At 32.8% G+C, this 22,515-nt stretch overlaps 3 protein-coding genes across 7 annotated transcripts; 1 reads left to right on the plus strand and 2 right to left on the minus strand.

Annotated features, from left to right (window-relative positions):
* Positions 1-213: 213 nt before the first annotated feature.
* LOC112756214 (probable hexosyltransferase MUCI70) lies at positions 214-4,148 on the minus strand. Of its 2 annotated transcripts, XR_003179218.3 has the most exons (7): positions 3,586-4,122; positions 2,377-2,597; positions 2,113-2,289; positions 1,872-2,027; positions 1,127-1,403; positions 485-881; positions 214-389 (listed from the first exon to the last, which is right to left on the minus strand). XR_003179218.3 is itself a non-coding variant. In XM_025804680.3 (6 exons), exons 1-6 carry the CDS (start codon positions 3,968-3,970, stop codon positions 649-651), a joined length of 1,449 nt encoding a protein of 482 aa, XP_025660465.1. In that variant the 5' UTR covers positions 3,971-4,148; the 3' UTR covers positions 214-648. The 2 variants fall into 2 exon arrangements, 1 of the variants encoding a protein (XP_025660465.1); XM_025804680.3 differs by having other exon boundaries at positions 214-881; positions 3,586-4,148.
* A 629-nt stretch (positions 4,149-4,777) lies between these two features.
* Positions 4,778-7,273, minus strand: LOC112756215 (small ribosomal subunit protein uS9c-like). 2 transcript variants are annotated; one of them, XM_025804683.2, is made up of 3 exons: positions 6,809-7,273; positions 5,677-5,980; positions 4,778-5,074 (listed from the first exon to the last, which is right to left on the minus strand). In XM_025804683.2, exons 1-2 carry the CDS (start codon positions 7,142-7,144, stop codon positions 5,693-5,695), a joined length of 624 nt encoding a protein of 207 aa, XP_025660468.1. In that variant the 5' UTR covers positions 7,145-7,273; the 3' UTR covers positions 4,778-5,074; positions 5,677-5,692. The 2 variants fall into 2 exon arrangements, with proteins under 2 accessions (XP_025660468.1, XP_025660467.1); XM_025804682.3 differs by lacking the exon at positions 4,778-5,074 and having other exon boundaries at positions 5,428-5,980; positions 6,809-7,270.
* A 9,283-nt stretch (positions 7,274-16,556) lies between these two features.
* LOC112756216 (large ribosomal subunit protein uL30y-like) lies at positions 16,557-20,737 on the plus strand. 3 transcript variants are annotated; one of them, XM_072198466.1, is made up of 8 exons: positions 16,696-17,045; positions 17,861-17,907; positions 18,789-18,967; positions 19,081-19,178; positions 19,292-19,349; positions 19,878-19,957; positions 20,049-20,151; positions 20,352-20,737. In XM_072198466.1, the coding sequence occupies exons 3-8, from the start codon at positions 18,791-18,793 to the stop codon at positions 20,565-20,567; spliced, it is 732 nt and encodes a 243-aa protein (XP_072054567.1). In that variant the 5' UTR covers positions 16,696-17,045; positions 17,861-17,907; positions 18,789-18,790; the 3' UTR covers positions 20,568-20,737. The 3 variants fall into 3 exon arrangements, with proteins under 3 accessions (XP_025660470.1, XP_072054567.1, XP_025660469.1); XM_025804685.3 differs by lacking the exon at positions 17,861-17,907 and having other exon boundaries at positions 16,557-17,045; XM_025804684.3 differs by lacking the exons at positions 16,696-17,045; positions 17,861-17,907 and having other exon boundaries at positions 18,782-18,967.
* Positions 20,738-22,515: the final 1,778 nt, after the last annotated feature.

A 22,515-nucleotide genomic window follows, 5' to 3' on the forward strand; every position in this document is an offset into this window, starting at 1 on the left:
GTATCTTTTTATCAGGTGTTAAAACTCCACATTTTGGTAATAGAAAGGGACAGACCACAAACATATAACTAATTGCTAAACTTACACTAAAACCAAATATCCATAAAAGCAACACATCTAGGCACAACTATATCCTAAGCTAAGCTTTTTGACAACAACCCATCATCCTTCAACAACTAATTGTGTATAAAACTATAAATTGATCTAAAGATGTATCAAAAAGTAACAATAATAGATGAAAGAGAACAAAGAAAGTAACAAATACGAATCCCCAAGCTGACAATGCACGTACTACCCGCACGGATAATATTATGCTATGCCCAACTGGTTCATTGGTATGTCTAACATTGTTCCAACTTCCAACTCACATGATTTATTGGAACATCAATCTGAAAAATTATGAAAAGATTGACGTTACCATACAAGTTCATGTGTGTTAGGAACCAGCTACACAGCAAAAATCTTTTTTGTTTGTTTGAATTACCTTTTCATAGAAGCTATATCTTTTCTGAGATAATCTAATCAGAGAGCTCACACTGTGGTACAAGTAACGATCATACTTACAGGGACCAATGAATCTATCAAAAAAGGAATGTGTTAGACAATTGCAAATATAGCCATTGGTTCTAACCATTTAACTAAATCAGGTCAGCCTTGCAATGGTTTTGCCTTGCGGATGTGTCCCATGCTATTGACAAGATCCTTCCGGGTACAGACAGGGAACATATGGATGTTTTTGAATGCTTTCAGCCGCCACAGAACATATGGGAAGCTGAGCTGATCCCGAGAAGTGAAGCGCACAACCTCATTAAACCAGACACACATCAACAGATTAGTTAGCGGTGTGTGCTTCTTCACGATAACAGAGGCTTCACAAAGAGCTGCAAAGCACAAGAATGGTGCAAAGGTTGAAAAAACAATCCAATGGAAGTCCAGGTTTGATAATATAATCATGAAAGCATTAGCATACAATTCATTATTCACATACATGCAGCTATAGACGTTAGTAGTGGTAAAAAAATGACAGGAAAACCTTGGATGAATTACAACAGCAATCTTTCGTTGTCACTAAAATTAGAACAATTTTAAGAATATTGTTAGTAATTATAATATAATTTAAGGAAACCTTTCTTTCCATTAAATCTCTTGTCTTCAGGCAAGCCATCTTTTTTGTATTGATTCAATTGCACTTCAACTTCCTCTGGCTTGGCTTTGTTCTTCTTGACAACAGCCTTAGCCTCATCATAGACACTACTTCGAGCTCCATGTTCAGATATGGCAAGTATCGAATTCGAGCGCCAAAGTAGGGCTTCCAAAACACCTAGTGGATCCCTCCTAAATTGGGACTTGGCGTCTACCCAAATAGAATACTTAGCTTGAGGAAAAAGGCGATGGCTTAACATCTGAAAATGTCCAATTGAAGAAGATTGGAGAGAATCAGGAAAAATAACAAATAAAAAAGGGGAGCGGAAAATAGTAGAGAACGATGGACATATATTATCCTTCACAAATGAAAGATATGTCTAAGGTTATCGAAATCTTGAGTTAACACATAAACTTGTTCAAGTTTACTAATTAAGATCTGCAAATCAAGTTTGCAAGTTGAATTTTCGAATTCACGTTTAACTAAGCTTCGCGAGTTTAGGCAAAATCTAGAGTTTGATAAGCTAGCATATCTCAATATGGACAATTGATGGAGTTACTGAAATATTAAAAGGGAGTTGGTGAAGAAAACAACCCATCTGTATGCGTGTTTACATAACAATGGGCGAAACAGAAAAAGAATCATACCAGAACAACTATGTGCAACAAGGAATCAAGTTTAGCTACATCATTTACCATATGCAGAAAAGAGCTCTAAGGTTTAATACCTTGGGAATTTTACCATTCAACCTTTGATCAGAAAAAGGAAGATCCTGAACGACAACAACACGCCATTTCCCAATAAATCCATTTTGTCCAATTCTACGTCCTACTAATTCCTGTGCTTTTACAGTAATTTCATCCCAGAATGCTACATAGCAAACCTGCACATCACTAAATTGGTTTGGCAAATAAGATTGGTGGCTTCCAAGCTACATTAATAATGAATTCTTATACTACTTAAATAACCTTCTGAATCGAAGCCTTAGCCATTCCAATCGGTTGATATAGATCATCACCACCACCAAATGCACAAGTTGATACCACAGCTTTGCAAGCTTGCATGTAACTCTTATCTTCATCAGATATTTTAAATCCTCCATTAACACTGTAGAACCCACAATGTACTTTCACAGTTTTCTTCATCTATATAAAGAAACAGGGTATAAGGCAAGCATGCCAAATAGAAACCCAAGTATCAAATAAAATAAAAACTACCAATCAGCTTATAACCTCAAAACTTCTATCTCTCTCCTCAAAAGTTTGATTCCCAGTAAAGTAATTAAATCTTATGTCTTCTGTACGTAACTGAGACAGTGTAGTATTTCCTCCTACAAAAGATGCATCACTCTCTGACAACATATATAAAACTTCATCGATAGGGCCACCTGATTCTTTCTCCTCAGGAAAATCCATGGTCTCAAGCTTTTCAGGTGGTAGGATCTTCAAGCAACCTGATACCATTAGAAAAGTCACATGTCATTCAACATCAGCAACAGTCAAGCTCAGTCCCACAAATAGAGTTGACTGCATAGATCAGTTGATGCCAGCTATATATAGCGTAATTTATGAGTGATTACAACACAACTGCCTACAAAGGATAGACAAAGTTTTGTGTTATCTGTTGACTACTTACTAACACAATCTTCTTTTGTGTATTATGTAAAACTTTGCTACGAAATGCAACTTAGACAGAGTTATTAAGCATTAACTATAAATAGTTCCCAATTGGTTTAGCTAGGGGTTATTACTTTCAGTTACTAACCATATTATTCTACCAGACAACTCTTGTCGGACGTGATGCATACACTATCTAACTCATTCGCTCAGTGAACAATCCATATTACTCCACACATCATCATAATTATTAACTCTCAAAGAGGCCTCCTTCAAGAACCCCAAAAATATATCTAGAAACCTTGCTTCAGCAGCAAATGAATGCTAATGCCACATAATTAAACGATAAGTAGCAACAACAAAAACAACAACAACAATAGGTTAATCACATTAATATAAACACTCACACTGTTACTTTTACTTGTCGATTGAGCTACATTCACCAAAATTAAGAAATCCAACAATATAACTAACGGCTTACTTCCACAGTCACTGTCTTAACCAGAAACCATTTATTTTTCTACATTGCAGCTGTTTAGAAGGGACATACACGAAAATAAATTAAACTCATAATTCATTGAACAAAGAAATTCCACATCACATTGTAAAAACACAAAATTGAAAAGCTAATAAACTATACACATAATTACACTAACAACATTTTCTTTAATAACATTCTTATTTCATATCCATATTTATCTTGAATCAAATAAGATACTAAGACAACTCAGTCTTGTATATACACCAAACATACCAAATATAATATAAAGACTTAATTTAGTGAGAAAAATAAGCTGATCCAGGAGCAAGTAAAAAAAACCTTACGTTCTCTAACACCACCAACAACATGAGTAGTTGGATCAAGGCGATTCAAGTTCTTATGTTGCTCCACTCCCATTCCCTTTTCCACCGCGGGTTTCGATTCATTGACAACGCGATTATCACGCGTAGTTTCTGTAACTGTTTCCGAATCCACGTTATTGGAGCTGGAAGAATTGTAGCGGGCGATTCTAGAAGCTTCGAAGAAGAGCAAGCACGCGGCGGGGATAATGACGAGAAGTGTCCAGTACCTCACAAAGAGCCGCCGGAGTAGCCTTCTGTTGCTGAGTTTCTTCCGTTTCCGGCGAGCACGGACGCGCATACGACCGAGTTCATCGGGTTCTTCGTCGGAAACGGTGATCGATACGTTGGTGTGGTTGTTGGCAAACATCGTAGATAGAAGAAAAAGAAGGAGATGGTGATTTTTGGTGTGAAGGGTGGATTAATTGAAGAAAGAGGGGGAAATGACCAAATGGGAACGAGATTTATCGAAGTTTGTATATAAAATGCAACAATAGAAGAGCACTAAATAGTAATTACGAGATTTGGGAACTTGGAAATTGGAATATATATATATTTTTTTACAAAAATATTATTTATATATCAAAATTAACTGTCAAAATCAGTTATTATATATATATATATATATATTTTATATTTTAATATATATTTTATATTAATAATTAATTTTAGTATATAATTATTTTTTAATTAATAGAAAATTTTTGAGAAATTTAAACATTATAATTCATTTTTTATGTTTAAGAGTGATTATTCACATAAAAATATTTTTAAAAATTATTAGATGATATAAATTTTCTCTTTTTATTGAACAATGTCTTTAAATACAATGAAAATCTCTCTCTAAACTTATATATAGATATTCGTTCAATTATTGTTGAAATAAATTTTGTCGTCTTAAATTTTCGAAGAACAAGAAGTTACTGATGATGAATAATGATAAAATAACATATTCAGTATATTTATTATATAATGATAATGATCGTGTTATACTAAACTCAAAAAAATTATAATTATAAAATATTATTTTTAATTTAATATGTCAAATTTAAATATAAATCTGCGAATTTAACACTAATCCATGTCAAAATTCAAAGCGATAGTCATAAACTAAACTCATGTCAACTTCAAAATATTAAATAATAAAAGTATTAAGTATGACCAAAAAACAAAAAGATTTACTAAAGACCTTTGGATTGAGATTGAGGATCCCTGCCATTTATCAAATCAAATCCTTTAATCGAGGACCGTGTAGTATATGGCTATATGCCTTATAAAGCTGGAAAGTAAAGAATGTTCATGTGAGTGAATGCATTTCATATTCTCACCACAAGCAGGGTACTTTACTACCTTTATATATATAATAACAAACTTCTGCAAAATTGCAAATATTTGACAAAAGTCCCATGGTGGTTCATATAAATGAGAGTCAAGGTCATTAATACCCTTCCTTTATAACAGGCATAAGCTTGGCCTACATAAACGCAAAAATTTAAGAAATTCAGATCATTTACATGCCTATGTTTAAACCATCTCAGTTCACTGAAAAACAGGGGTAATTACTATACAAATAAGAAATGACGGGTAAAGACCACAAAGATAAGGTCTTGCAAATTAAAACTGCCATATTATTTGGATAAATTACACTAATCTTTTCTGAGGTTAAGCACACTCTTGTATTTATAAAAGTATACATTAACCTCTCAGGTTCTCATGAGATTTAAGTTATATGACATACAACATTTTATATGAACATGTGTAACATCACTTACCTCAAGAAAGGTTAGTATAATTTACCATAATGATTTTTGTTGAGACTAGAGGGGATAAAGGATACAACACAGTAAAATCATACTCATAGCATGCCTACAATTCCGAATTCAATGTAGGTTGATACAGAAAAAGGAAAAATAAGTAGAAACAAAGGACATTATGTATACAGAAGCCATGGGAACTATTTAATTTCTCCTTAACATTTCTAAAAGGAAATCTACAACTAAAATGAAAACAATTGATATTGTTTCAGATGTAATCAATTACAGAGACACAAAGGAAAGAAAGAGACAAAAACCATACATGTATGATTTCGACCTCAACGTTTGGAATACTGAGGTGCTTTACGAGCTTTCTTCAGACCAGGTTTCTTCCTTTCAACCACTCTAGAATCTCTAGTCAGAAGCCCTTCTTGTCTCAAAGGTTGTCTGTGATCTTCACTCACCTTCAGCAGGGCGCGGGCAATACCGAGGGAAATTGCTTGCGCTTGACCAGAGAGGCCACCACCCTCGGCTTTGACGAAAACATCGTAACTATTTTCATATCCAAGAGTTATTAAGGGGACCCTAATGTATTGAAGCCACAATGGGTTTCCCTGAAGATATTCCTGTGCAACATATATGACATATTACATATACATAGATCCAACATCAAACCTTGGCTAAATTATGCTTAATAACAAAATGAATAGATATTAGAAGATGGCAAGAGATCAAAAAATGCTATGCGAAGTGAAAATCAGAATCAATTTTAGCTGTATCAACTATCAAGCAAGCATCAAGTAATTTTCATTCGTAATCAACCATGAACTACTACTGTCCTATACTCCTATTTCCACCTAAACCAATCACACTCGAAAGTGAATGCATACTATAACAACATATTTTATTTAATGAACAACATTAGCAGCTATTCTTCATCTTTAACTACAAGTACAATACAACTACAACTACTACCACCAATATTAAAAACAAGAATACACATACATACCATTCCTATTTCATCCATATATACAGACCCAATTGCATACTTCAGCTAAAATCTTTACTTAATAGAGAAACTAATTGAACTTAGAATGAAAAAACACATCTCATATGACTTAATTACATTCTCAAGTATCAATAGACAAAGAACCACTGCTAAGGTATTTGAATATTTCAGCCATATAAGCATCTGCAGATCTCAGTTAATAACAAAATCAATTGAACTTACAATGAAATTATCCTTACACACATTGATGAAAAACACACATATACCTAAGACAAGAATGCTACTACTAAAATTAAAACCAAAGCTCAAATTTTTGCTTAATGACAAAATCAATTAAACTTAGAATTAAAAACTAAATTAACCTTAGCTTTATGAACAAGCACACACAAGATCAAATTTTTTACTTAATAACAAAGTGAAATTGAACTTGGAATGCGAAATTAACCTTAGCATCACGGTAATTGATGATGAATTTCCCGGTTCCTTCTTGAAGAACAACACGAGCTATGGCAGACTTCCGGCGACCGGTACCAATGATGGTTTGAGCGGCGAATCCACCGGGAAGCCTGGACTTGACGAGGCGCCTGAGGTCAACAGTTTCTGGCTCCGCCGGAGAAACGGCAGCGGCGGCGGAAGAGGCAGAGACAGCGAGGGAGGGGAATGTAGTTGATTTAGAGACGCGCGAGGGAGGGAGCGTGAGCGCGTGGGATCTTTGGGAAACGTGAGAAGAGAAGGAGAGTGAAGAGAAGGAGGAAGTGAGGGATGATAGTGAAGCTGCCATGTCTGCAACTGTAACTACCTTCGCCAAAATGGAAGCTTTGGTTGGATATGAAGGGATTTGTATGTTGAAGATAGAGTTATAGAGCAGGATAACGAAGTTGCCTTTTTTTTCTTTTTTTTTTTCCTTTTCGGTAACAATGAATTATTATTTCTTTATTTTTTAAAGTTAGAAGTGACTCGAATTTGAGACCTAAGAGGCTAAGACTATGTCATTTGAACTATAATTCGTTATAATTCGTTAGTATTTTTATTTTGTTTGATTATGTCCTTATAATTTCATCTAATTTTTAACTAAATTTCTATATATACTAGTGTTAACGGATTTATCTTTTAATTTGACATTAATCAAAAATAATATTTTATCATTCTAAATTTTTTAGTTTAATATAACACTTTCTTCGGCTTTATATAATAAATTTTTTGAATTTAGTATAATATTGTCATGGTCATTTACATAATAACGCTTTAAAATTTGAATAGATATATAAATAAGGACAATTTAAGAAAATAAAATATTTGGCTTTTAAAATTACGAAAATACAACTTTTGTAGTTTGATACGAAAATGCAATTTTCTACAAATTTATGTAAATCATTGGAAGAGGTCCCACGGATTTGAAATAGACATAAACCACTGGAGGGGTTTCACGATTTACACGTACCGAGTTCTACTATATATACCAACTTAGAATGAATGGTGTGATAGCAGCATAGTTATCATAACCGAACCGGACCGTTCAACCAAAAAATTGGTGAATCAATGGTCTGACCAGTTCGGTTGGTTACTTGGACCGGACATGCATTCGAACCGGTTATCGATGGTCAAACCCGTTTAAAATCGGCCGGTTCGCACCCTAGGTAGCACTAGACCTGCCGCGGGTCTATGGTGTCCCCGTGGGCCGCCGAACCATTGTAGGAGCTTTCTCAACTATTCCCCCAAAAATGTTAAATGTGGGGTTGATAGTAGCAAAGTTATCATAATCGGACCGAATTGGTTGGTTCGACTGAAAAACTGGTAAATCGATTGTCTGACTGATTAGGTTGGTTAATTGGATCGGACATGCATTTGAACCGGTCAACGGTGGTCAAATCCGTTTAAAACCGGCCAGTTCGCACCTCAGGTATCACTAGACCCGCCGCGGGTCTACAGTGTACCCGTGGGCTGCCGAACCATTGTAGGAGCTTCCTCAACTTGCTTCTTACTCATATCTATGACCAAACGAGAATGATTTTTATTTTTTTATTCCTTTTAAGCATAGACTCACACGAATACCAAACAAGTAACAACACATATGATGTAAATATATGAGATAAGCCTCAATGTAGTCCCTGAAGTTGCACTCGAGCCTCAAAGTAGTCCTTGAACTTAAAAGTTCCTCAGAGTCATCCCCGAACTTACACTCCGGGACTCAAAGTTGTCCTTCCGGCAATTTCAATACACGTGGCGCAACCGGAAAGCTTAGCTGGCAGCGTTGGTGACACGTGGGACTCACAACGGCTAGCTGATGTGGCAGAGTAAACTCTTCCGACTCAATTTGGTCCCTCAGGGTTAGTTAAAACCCTAATCCCCAAATTTGAAGGCCACATTGTTCACTCTGCTCTCTTCTCGTTGGTGCTGTGTTCTTCTCTTCTCCCTCTCTGAAACCCGCCGATTATGGCTACCACGAGCAATGCAGCTGGGAGTTCGAACAACCCACGATCATTTGGAAGCATCATGAGGAGAATGAACAGAAACAGAGAAGCTCGTTTGCCAGAATGGTGTGCCTGCGGGTCGAGACCGGTGCTCCGGTGGTCAGGGACGGATTCTAATCCAGGGAGACCGTTCCTGGGTTGCCCAAACTACAATGTAAGTGTTGTTGTTGTTGATGCTGTATTGGAGGATATAAATTTTGCTTATTGAATTTTCTTTGATGTGCAGACCGTTGGGAAGAAATGGTGTGGATTGTTTTTGTGGGTTGATAAAGTTTTGGAAGATGCCATGCCATGTGATGATAGAACAAGACATTCAGTTGATGATGAAGAATGGAAGATGAAGATGGCTTGGAAATTTGGTAAATTAGAAGCTGAATTTAGGGTTCTAAAAATGGGGGGAATTTTGATGTTTGTGTTCATGCTGTTGATTGTAATTGGTGTTCTTGTATTAAAGCTGGATAGAGAGCAGGGTCAACTGTGTCTAGCAAAAAACAAATGACATGCATGTTATATGCATTCCTTGTTCATGTAGTTGTTCCTATCCTTTTGTTTGAAAGAAATGAAAATTAAGGTGTTTGATTATATGCATACTTCTGTTCCTGGACTTCTTTTCAATGAAATAGAAATGGACAACACTTGAACTAGTCTTAGATTTGTAACAGATGATAATATATAAAGAAAAGGCTGAGAAACTCAATTGAATAAAATCATAATTAATAATTCATATTCATATTGGTAATGTTTGATTCAAAAAAGGCATTATAAAGCCAAAACACCAGCAAAATAGATATAAAAAATAGCCTGCTTTCCCTAAAATCCCCAACACTGGGACAATGTTTTAGGCATTGTAAACAACATCAGCAAAATAGATACAAAAAAATAGCCTGCTTTCCCTAAAATCCCCAACACTGGGACAATGTTTTTAGGCATTGTAAACAACATCAGCAAAATAGATACAAAAAAACAGCCTGCTTTCCGTAAATATAATCATTCTAATCTTCATTTTTTGTGTCTGGGTGCCTTGAATCCAGGATTGGGCACAAATTTCATGAAATTTGCAAGCCTTGTAGCAGTTCCCTGTGTTGCACCTTGCATAGGGTTAGGTGGGGGATTCCTTGATGTATGACTACTTCCTGGTGGGGTAGCAGCAGGTGGGGTGGTTACTGGTGGATTGCTACTTTCTGAAGCTGGTTTTTCACAACCCTTGGCTAACTTTCTTTTTAAAGGGAGCTTTGGCGGCCTAACAGGTGAGGGTAGAACCTATCAGCCAAGAAATGTAACATAGTTAGTAAACTAGGTAAGAATGTGAGTATGATAAATTTAAAATCATATAAGCTCATGAACCTGTTGAGAGTCATCAGTTGCTTCCGAGGGTGGTTGACTTTGGTCAAGATTGATTTCGGTTGGGGCTTCTGGGACAGGGGCAGCAGAGTTGGCCTGACCTTCACCACCATTAGCAGCAGTGGGTTGTGCAGCGGCAGCCTCTGCAGCTGCAACAGCCTCTTCGGCAGCAGCCCTCTTTGGACAGTTCCTTCTCGTGTGTTCTGCTTCACCACAACAACGACATCGACCTTTTTTATATATTCTTTTCATCTTTGTCTTTAACTTCTTACTCCCACTTGGCTCCTCATCAGCATCTTTTCTTCTTTTTTTCTTGAGTGGTCCGGGCTTGTTTCTAAATTTTGGTGCTTGTGGTCTGTTATATGGTGACTTTTCCCATAGTGCTTGACCTGGAATTGGATTGATATGAAAGGCATATGTGTTGTTATATGCTTCCATGGTCAACCACTGGTGACAGTAGTCCTCCGGTCTCTTACCAGCCCTTGCCAGTGCAGCACACGCATGCACACATGGCATCCCTAAACAACATTCACACAACAACGAAGACAACAACAGTAAGCCTACAACAAAGGTTGATAATGATAATAAGACTAAGACAATGAATTTAAAAAACAGTACCACTCAATTGCCAGAAACCACATGTGCAGAGCCTCTTTCCCAAGTCCACAACCATGTTGGTCGGCCAGCCATGTACTTCGAACTTCTCATAATCTGCGTCACCAGACCACATCGGGACCCAATTTTTTGATTCCTTCCGTATCTTTTCTAACCTGCTACGTTGTATAGGAGGTAGAACTCCAGTGTTCGAATTCAGCTTCACCTTGTTCCTAGCTATCGATCTCATTGCATACATTCTGACTTCTTCCAAGAGTGTGATAATAGGCTTAGCTCTAGCATCTTTGATCCTGGAGTTGAAGACTTCACAGGCATTGTTGCAGATGTTATCTATTTTAGGTGCATTACTGAAGAATGCCCGGCTCCAAGAGTCTCTAGGCCACTTGTTCAAATACTCCCAGGCTTCCTTATTTACCCTTTCAATCTTTTTGATGATATCAAGGAAGCCATCTTGGCTAGTACACCTTGCACAATCCCAAAGTAGCCCTCTAAGCTGGAGATCCTTCCATTGCTTGTTGAAGTTCTTCCACAGATGCCAAACACAGAATCTGTGATGCACATCTGGAAAAACCTCCTTAACTGCATTTATAAGGCCCTATTTCAGATACCAAAGAAGGGGTCAGATAGTTGTTATCGGGCAGCAAATATGTCCCTACAGTTATATAAGTGACATCAAAATAGTCCCTAGACTTGTTCAAGTGACATCAAACTAGTCCCTACACTTATGTAAGTGACATCAAACTAGTCCCTACACAGCACTATTACAGAACATTATGTAGAACAGGATAAATGAGTAACAACAGATTGACAGAACATTATACAGCATATAATCAGTCCAGGATTAATTCTGCATATATAGACAGCAGCCCAGTGTATTAATATCAGATAGATAACTACAATAGATAGGTTGACACTAAATAACTTAGAATTCTTAAGTCACAACCACTGTATAAATAAGTCACAATAGATTAATTCAGCAACTATAGACAGCAGCCATGTGTTATTATCATCATGTTGAAACACACCCAATAGGTAAATAATAAGTAACAACAAGTGACTTGTTATGACTAAGAAGTATTAAGTCACAACCAGTGTATAAACATCAATTTAAGTCACAATAGATTAATTCAGCATATATAATCAGCAGCCCAGTGTGTAAACATCATTTTAAGTGACAACCTATAAATATTGCATATCTTTTGCATATCTGAGATAAAACAGAGCTTGTTCTTCTTATAATCCCTCATGTCTTGATGGAGTAATTCCAAGAACCATCTCCAGTTTTCAGTGTTCTCAACAGGGACAATTGCATAGGCAATAACATATATATGATTGTTTGCGTCTTGGCCAATTGCAGACAATATCTGAGTAAAGTGTCATTTTTGTCGTTGTTGTGGTGAGGAGCCAAGTAAGAATAATTGTGTTATTTTTGTCCTCAACGTTTGGGGTAAGTTCTATTTGTGTCCCTAACGTTTAAATCGTCCTATTTGTATCCCTAACATTTATAAAAATTATTCAATGTTATCCTACTATCAATTATACTAACAAATCAGATTATATTTTTCAATTATTCTTACTTGGATGTATTCATTCTCAATTAGGTCTCACTTGGATGTGTTTGATTTTAATATTATACTCACTATTTGTGTTTAGATTCAATTATATTCCTAGAAAAGTGAATTATGTAAATGTTGTAGGAATTAGTTTCAACTTTTGATGAGCTATTTTTCGGAGTAAATCATCGATTCTATCACAGACATTTGTATTCTAACTCCAAGAAGAGATTTTCAAAACTCAAACTAAAGCGCTCATGATGTGTAATTGACTGCAGAATAACATTGAATCACTTTTACAAACGTTAGGGATACAAATAGGATGATTTAAACGTTAGGGACGCAAATAGGATTTACTCTAAATATTGGGGACAAAAACAATACTTTATTCTTATTTTTTTCTTGTTCATTTAAATTGAAAAAATATTTTGTATTAGTGACTAATTTATTATCTTTCTTTGCACTATACATTATATCTAAGAATTGATATTTAATTATTATTAATATATTTCAAAAATATGTATTTAACTTTTAATTTTAATTTTATTTTTTTTAATTTTATATTTTTTTATTATGACCGGATCAACCGGATAAATCTATAACTCATCGGTTGAACCAGTGATCTAGTCGTATGACGGAGTCGATTACCGATTCGGTTTTAATAACTATGGATAGTAGAGTGTCATTTTTATTTCAGTAATTTGTCCTTTTATTTGTTTTACACTTAAAAAATTGAAAACATTCTAAAATAATAGTCCAAAATAGAAAGTACATTTGAACTTAGTTAAAAGAAAAAAGTTAAATACACTAAATGATTGTTGACATGGTCAGACTTTCGAATGCTTATCCCCAGTGATATTGTAGACTTGCAACTTCTATTGAAACTTTTTTTTTCTTTTTGTTGAATTTATCCTTCTTAAGTCACCAAAAAAATTATTAAAAAATATATGAAATTATATATCATCTAAATAATAAGGTTTAAAATTTTAAAAATTTAAGTTATATTTATTTAAATTTTAAATATTTTGGAGTAAAATATATTATTATTAATAAAAATTTGAGAATATTATTTAAATAAATATATATAAATATACGTATTAAAATTTTAAAATATTATTTGAATATATGTATAAAAAATTTGAATGAGTTACTTAAATTAAAAAATTAAAATTTAAATAGAATATAATTCTATTTAATTCAAATTATATTAGATTAAATTAAAATAATTTGAAAAATAAATTTAAATTAATACTGTATAAATCAATCATTTGCATAAAATTAAATTAGATTAAAAATTATAAATTAAATTAATTTAAAATTATATCATTTTTACAATTTGAATAAATTCAAAATATACTCTAAAATATAGTCTTATTTCGTTGACAATACAAATTATAGATGTAAATATATCCCACTCACTCTAGGTTAGTTTATATAGTGAAACTCGTGTATAAACCGTTGGACCCCTCTCATGATTTACATAAGTCTATAAAAAATTGTATTTTTGTATTTAAATTGCAAAAGTTGTATTTCCATAATTTTAAAAGCTAAATATTTTATTTTCGTGAATTGCCCTATAAATAACTTATGTAAAGGTGCATATGTGTAGTTTTTAAATAGGTTAATATACAAGTTAACATAGATAGTCTCACTATAATTAAGCATAGAGAAATGCATAATAATGAAATAATATAAAATTCATATATATTTAAACAAGGAGATTGAAAATGAATAGTTTGTAATTTAAAAAGAAAAAAAGAATATTTCTATTGTGCATATACAATTTAAGACTGTATTTATTTACAAAGACACTGAGATAATAACATATAGACATTAAATCGTATTTAGTAGAGGAGATATAAAGCGAGACAATGTGTCAAAAGATACTAAATTAATATTTTGTGTCCATCTATACTAACAAGAGATACAACTTATTTTTTATTTTTTTATTATTCTTATTAACTTTTCATAATTATATTTTTTATTATTATATTTCTTGTCTTAAATTTTTTGAATTAAAAAATGAGAATAAATTGAATTTTCATACATTGTTCTAGTTTATCACTCAACAGAATACAATACCACAAAATTTTATGACTCTATTATTTATATTTTTTTCTCAGTATATTGTCTTATCTTATTTTCGGAAACAAACACAACCTAAAAAATAACAATGTGAATTAAGTAAAGAAAGAATTTATAGATATAACATATAAAAAATTAAATTTAAAAATCAAACGGTTAAAAAGTTAATTAATTAGAAATTAGTATTAAAATTTTAAAATTTTAAATAGAATTTTTTAATTAGCAAATAAAAATTAGAATGAGAATATTAATATTAAATGTTTGTTGTTCACTTAGGAATATAGAAATTTGAATTAAAAATTCTTTTTTAACATATCCTATTTAATTGTATCAACTGTATATTAATATTAATTTTTTCTATCACCTTTTAATTTCTAATGCTTGTCTTTAATTTAATCAGAAAATAGAAATTAAGAATAATCTTTTTAGTTTCGTCATAATTTGAACACTTGAAAGTTTTTGTAAGAATATAAATAGACTTTTTATATTTATATTGGTCGCACCATTACTTTGGAGTATCCATAATATAATTTATGGTAGGTAGCCAAGACAACACAAACAACATTCTAAAAAAAAAAATTTTGGTTTAACGTGAGAGGAAAAAACATAATATGACAGTAAAAATAAAATTTAAATATAATTTGAACTTAAAAACAAATTTAAGTTTGATTTGAATATAAAAACTGAACAAATCTCCTAATTCGGTGAGTTTTTAAATCTTAAAATTAAACTTAAATAATTAAGATGAATAAATAAAAATAATCTATGGCAATGAATTAATTTTTTTTCCAGTTAAAAAAATTATATATCTAATTCTTTAACTACTCAATAGTTTTTGCCTTAATAAACTTTATGAATATAGCCTCATTTGAAATTCTGCTGATATTGTCTCTAGGCTAGGTCATTTAAATCTTGCAAAACTAAATAAATAAAGAAAAAAATTACATTAGATGACACACAAATAGTTTAAAGCTAAAGAATAAAAAAAAGAAACATACACACCTATTTTTATATTGAATGACATTTTCATTTTTTAAATTGAATATCTTTGTGCCATACATGGAATTTTGTAAAACTATTTTCTAAACATTTTAATTTATTACACAAAGGGTAAAAATTCATAAAAAAATATATTTTGAGAAAATTGTGAATGAATATTACCATTAAATAATTCCGCTCTAGCAAATTGTAGGATGACAACAACTCTATCCTTATTGCTAGAACCCAAAAATATGGTTCTAAAAAATTGGATCGGACCGGTTGGTCAGATTGGTCTAACCACGAACTGGACATTTTTTGTGGTTTGATTAGAAGAAAAAATCACAAATTAAAAATCATTCGTGAACTGTTGGACCGGCTAGTCGGATTGAACCGAGACCCAGCCGATTTTACATAAACAACACTATTTGAAGTTTAATAGAGAAAAAAAAAAATCCTTAAAACCCTCCCAGCTATCCTTTTTTCTTCTTCGGAGAGCTGCCACCTGAAACCCTAACTTTTCTATCACTGCCGAAAGGACTGCCATCGTCCATCAAGCTCAAGCACCACCTTCGTCGTCTAATCGTCCGCCCTTCTTTTTCATTAAGCAATCGCACCTCCTTCCTCGAGTTTGGTGTCAATCCCTAATCTTCGTCTGCAGATGAAATAATTTTTATTCTATCTAACTAAAATTGTAATGCAAACGAAATAAAATTGTAAGTTTATTTATTCACTATAAATTTAAAAATATGAAATATAAAATTTAATAGTTCATCTTCTTTTAGGTTTGTTTAGGGTAAAACCTTTTATAATGGGGATGTTACATTATATTTTTAGACCACTGTGAGAATTTCACAAATTTATTAAATATTCCAAAACTCAATCATATAGAGTAGCTTTTTTTGTTTAATTTATTATGCTCCAATAAAATCATCAATTTTTTTTGTGGTTGGTTTGGACTTTGGATAATGTTTAAAACGTCCAGTAAAAAATTGGTTGAATCAACTATTAATTGATGAACCGATAAAATCGAACAAGTTTCTTTAAATTTTTGATTTAGTGATAACCATCGAAACGACGCAGCTTTAGATTAAAAAAAAAATAATAGTCTTGCTCTTCTTCCTTTAAGGCTCTAATCCTAAATTCATTTAGGAATGACAAAACCCCCGGTCGAACGAGTATCTGCAGGAATTTACTGTCGGAGAATAAATATAGAAACTGTTTTTACTCGCAGGATGTGAAGATACTAAAATAAAATGCCTTTTATTAATTATTATATCGTTTTGCTAGAAAACCAACTAGAAATGGATCCAACCCTAAAAATAAAGCAATGGCTTGTCCTATACTTTAGTTGGTTTCCACACTTTTTCTTATTATATATATGTCATGTAAGAACCTCCTAACCCTAGCCGTCACTCTCAAACCCTCTCCTCTCACGGTCTCATCATTCACCACCGCCGACCGCCACATCCTACCCCCTCAGCCCCTCACCGCCAACGCTAAGATCCTCCCCTCTCACTCTCGACGTCACCGCTCACTACAGCAGTGAGTCGTCGCCGTCTTCCAGTGTTCGCCATCTTCGCCGGTCTTCGCGTCTGCGCCTCTTCTTCGTTTTCGCCAACAGCTGCTCTGCTCTCCGGTAAGTCACCTTCTGTGAACTCTGAAATTTTCATTTACTTTGATTTTGAAGCATTTGTTAATTACAGTAGCAGTGTTATGATTTCTGTGAGACATGTTAATTATAATTTATATTTCTGTTTCTAATTCTGATTTCTATTATTTATGTGATTCTTTGTGGAATCTGTGATTTATGTAATTTATATGATTTTGAGACGTCTGTGAGTTAATTTTTGTATTTTACGAATTGTTCTGTGATTTATGTTATTTTTGTGATGTCGTCAAGCTAGTCTCCTTCGAGCCCTCTCTGTTTCCTCCCTCTGTCCGATCTGAGTTTCCTTCCTCTCTCACCGACACTTATCCCTTGTTGTCGTTAAGCGCTGTTGCTTCAATTTATGATGTTGCTAATTTTTTGAAATAATGGTTGATGGTTAATTTCAATGATTTTGTTGAATTTTTCTTGCTGAGTTAATTTTGTGGATGAGATTCTGAGTTGGAGTTGATGATTGATTTTAACTGTGGTTGTTAATTTTGTTAATTGTGTGTTCTGAGTTGGGGGTTGTTGGTGATGTGATTCTGAATTTACTTTGGATGCTGAGTATGAATTCTTTGTTTTGAGTATGGATTCTTTTAGTTTTTCTGTTTTTGGATTTTCTGACTTTGGATGCCGAGTTTTCTGTTTTTGAATGCTGAGTTTTTATTGTTGAATACTTGATTATAAGTCTTTGTTATAATTTTTTGATTCTGAATTCTTTGTTGTTAGTGATTTGAATTTTTATGTAAGTTTGTTATTTTGGATTTTTTTGTGAGTACTGAATTTGATCTTCTTGGTTCTAGCCTCCAAAAGCAAGAACTGTATATTGTTGCCAAGAATGTCATTAGAGGTAAAGGAATTGCTCAGAGATGATAAATTGGATAGAAGAATTATGCAGCACCAGCACCAGTTTATTGTTGTGCAAGAGCCAATAAGTCATAGAGTGAAAGAGAATTTGAGAATAAAAAAGAAAATTGATTTTATTATGATATGCATGACTCTTTTACGCTGAAATGTACAAATATTTTTACCTAGTTACTGCTTTAGTTTTTATAATATCTACATGTATAATAAATTTTAATAATTTTATTAGTCCGTGCGTCGGCTTGTCGTTGCTCCCCTCATTGGTCGTCTCCTTCTCGGGTATTGCACAATCTCCTTTTAGAGGTCGGGGTGGGGACGGAGTGATTGATTAAGTTGTATTAGGTATTTCTTGTATTAGCGAATGAAGTGCATACCAAGTGTTTGATAAGATTCCTTCAATGCTTTCCTGATCAAACTCCCATTTTTTTTAATTTAATTCTGTGTATTATTTTTATGATTATGTCTTGTTCATTATTTGTCTCATTCAATTGTGTTGATTTCATTCCTTGCTTCGGCTTCATTTATTTTCTGTCGCTCGTTTGATTTGTCCGTATTATTCCTATTATATCTCGTGATCTGATTAGCTTGTATTCAGCATGTTGTGTGGAAAATTGGATTATCATTGTTAAAAAAACATTGGAAGTTCTCTGTTCTTAGTATGAATTTGATGTAAATGGATTTTCATTGTTAAAAAACATTGGAAGGTCCTATTTTTTATTGTTTAAGAGAGCATGTAGGTTTTTTATTTGAAACACTGAACATTTAGCTTGAGTTGGAGCTGAAATGTGTCGGTATAATAATTGAAACTAATGAATTCTTTGTTGGATGTTAATCATAACTGAGATTTTTATTTTGAATGAATGGCAGAGATGGGTGAGGAGGTGAAAGCAATTGTTCCCGAGTCTGTGCTTAAGAAGCAGAAAAGGGAGGAGGAATGGGCCTTGAAGAAAAAGGAGGAGCTGAATGCTGGAAAGAAGAAGAGAGCTGAGAGCCGCAAGCTCATTTACAGCAGGGCAAAGCAATATGCAAAGGAATACCAGGAGCAGGTTGCATTTCACCTTAATCTATTTCCGTTTTTCTCTGTTTTAACGTTTGTTTCTGTTTCCTTTATTGCGCTTTGCATTTTTCTCCGCCACATTGACCCGCTTTTATATTACAGGAAAAGGAGCTGATCCAATTGAAGCGGGAAGCAAAGCTGAAAGGTGGATTCTATGTTGATCCAGAGGCTAAACTCCTGTTTATCATCCGCATCCGTGGGTATGTGTTTGTTTCCTTTGTTACTCCATATTTATGCTATTTATACTGTTTCCCAAGTTTTAACCAATTCTGTAATCTGGGTATTCTTACTTGTTTGAGCTGTGTTTTTTCAGTATCAATGCCATGGACCCCAAGTCAAGAAAGATCTTGCAGTTGTTGAGGTTGAGACAGGTACTGCTTATAATCATTGAATGTTGAGCTTTATTGTGTTATTTCTTATGTGGGCGTTATTATGGTTTACTTGGTGCTAGTGGTACAGTTCATGACTGTTGTTTTATAACCATGTTTAATGTGATGATCATTGATGTGCTTCAATTTGAATTCAAGTCCCTGTTTAATGTGTATTTAAATTGGAATAGGTTATATTTGTCTGGTCATTTTTTGTCATTCTCGAGAAGCATTTGTTTTTGGCAAATTTCATGTATTCTGATCTACTTGGTAGAAAAACCTCACTTTAATGATTAGAAAACATTATTCTTTTGATTGTGCACAAATTGTTTGTCTTGTGTATTCAGTAATATGCGCAATGTCTCAAGGCCACCAATATTAGTCACAACATAAAATTCAAAGTTATGTTAATTTTCTTTCACAACTTATTCTCCCCCAAATTATGCTCTTAATTGTGGTGTATCTTATATTTATACACTATGTCCTTGTGGTATTAGGGTATAGCCTTATTTCAAGTTCTTTTGGCTTCAGATCTTTAATGGTGTATTCCTCAAGGTTAACAAAGCAACCATGAATATGCTGCACAGGGTAGAGCCGTATGTTACATACGGGTATGCGAATTTCACATATTCAGAGACCACATCATCTTGAGTCGCTTACCTGCATAATGCCTTCTTAAAGCATTCAAAATTGATATTTCAGGTATCCCAATCTGAAGAGTGTTAGAGAATTAATTTACAAGAGAGGCTATGGAAAAGTTGATAAGCAGAGAATTGCTTTGACAGACAACGCCATCATTGAACAGGTGAGTTTGGTGTATGATTTATGTTCCCTTCAATCTCTTTTATATGTAATTGTCACTTTTCTTTCAATCTCTTCATATACTCGTACATTGATCCAATGGTGTTAAACCATGATGGTGACTGAAAAAGGAAACAAATTAAGTGATTGTTGTTGTAATGATATGTTCAATTGCCCTTACATGATTAAAATATTCAATGTTAGACATTGGGGAAGCACGGAATTATATGCGTTGAAGATCTGATCCACGAGATAATGACAGTTGGTCCTCACTTCAGAGAAGCAAACAACTATCTATGGCCCTTCAAATTGAAGGCTCCATTGGGTGGTTTGAAGAAGAAAAGAAATCACTATGTTGAAGGAGGTGACGCAGGTAACAGGGAAGCTTACATAAATGAGCTTATTAGAAGGATGAATTAATTTACTTTTTTGTTATATGGTCATTAGTATTATAAAATCATTAAGGATAAGATGTTTTTTTTCGTTCTTCTAGTTTTGGTTTGGAAAGAATCTTTGTTATTTTGACTAATGCTTGAACCGATGAGGATGTTATGATTTTGACTTTATTGTTCAATTCTGATTTCTGATCATTCTTGCTTTCTCTTTTGATTCCTTTTCTGAATTTTGTTGTGGTTAAGTACAATTTACTCCCTCTAAACTATATCTCAATTGCATTTCACCATTTTGACAAGAAAGAAGTAAACTATATTATTCTGTTCATGCACCTTGTTTGGGATCATGAGGAAGCAAAGGAAAATACTAATAAGTTTTGATGCCCTTATTTAAGAATTGAGCTATATTAACATTTGGCCAATTCTACCCTGTAGAATGAAAAAAACACATGTACGGATTCAGAATATTATTATGGGGCTAATAATATAATTTTAAAATAAGATTTATGCAAATAAATTATATAAGATGTATTATAGAAATTTACTGATAGAAAATATATTTTGAATTACAAAAAATGTGTATTTTTTAGAGTAATTCACATAAACAAATGTTATGGATTCCAATATTACACCAATGTCCTAAATCTAAATAGGTTACATGGTTGTCTTGTTTTTATATCTATAATCAAATGGATTTGAATTAGCATGGATAGTGGTAAATCAAACTAGCTAGCTTCGATTTAGTAGGAAAATGCTTTGATTTTGACCTGCCCATAGTAAATCGAGACAATTAAATTGGTTAATTCGATTTTGACCTGTCCATAGTAAATCGAGACAATTAAATTGGTTAATTCGATTTATAAAAAAAGGAGGCTAAGATAAATTGAATTAGGTAGATTCGATTTACTATTAGTATATATATTTATACAATTTGAATTCATTTGTTTCGAATTACAAATCACAATCCTCCCAAGAGAGAAAGTTGAGGCCACCACAAGACAAGATTCAAAACTGCAGACATGGAAAACGACCGATTACAAGAAAGAAACAATAAATGAGAAGAAACGGTGTTACATAAGTGTGCAAGGGGTATTAATAATTTTGAACATGAGGTGATAACGATAACGATAAAAAAAGGTGTGCAAAAGGTCTTATATATAAAAAAACCTTTTTTTATCTTGAACATGGATGAGAAAATGTTAAGAGTAATAATAATTTTTCTTGTTTTATTTTATTTGAATTACGTTTTCGAGCCATGAAATAGAAACGACGAGGATGAAATTGGAAAATGTAATATCTTGAAAATGTGAATCAGAGGCAACAATTACAATAAGTCATTGTAATGTTATGCCACAATGAAAAAATGTTGTGTCTTTTGAAATTCAGTTTTCAATCAATATTTTAATTCAAATAATATTATTTAATTAAATTTTAATTAAAATATATTTTTAATTTATAGTTAAATATGTTAGTAATTAAAATTAATTAAAATTTCAAATACTAAAATTTTTATTACTTTTTTACAAATAAATTTACTATTTTATATTTATTTTTTTTACTATCATTATTAAATAAGTCGTGCTATTTTATTTCTATTTCGAGTAACTTACATGCTAACTTAAAATTCATTTATCATCACTGTCGAATGAAATTTTAATAAGATTATATCAACATTTGAATTAAACAATAAATAAATTATGAGTTTATGCATCAATATTCTTTTCTTTTTTTTTACTTTCTTTTTTATTTATTTATTTAATCTTTGTCTCCATAATGATTAGAGAAGACCACCAACATAAAATAATTAGACCAAATTAAAGATAAATAAAGGAGCAATTGTAGATATTCGGAAAAAAAAAAAGATAACAAATAAAAATTTAATAAAAGTTTATAGTTTTCAATAAAATTTTTTATTAGTTGAATTTTTCATTACTTATTTGGATACTAACACTTTTAAAATTATTAAAATGTATGTT

Source organism: Arachis hypogaea, chromosome 6 (genome assembly GCF_003086295.3).
Source record: "Arachis hypogaea cultivar Tifrunner chromosome 6, arahy.Tifrunner.gnm2.J5K5, whole genome shotgun sequence".
NCBI classification, from domain to species: domain Eukaryota; kingdom Viridiplantae; phylum Streptophyta; class Magnoliopsida; order Fabales; family Fabaceae; genus Arachis; species Arachis hypogaea.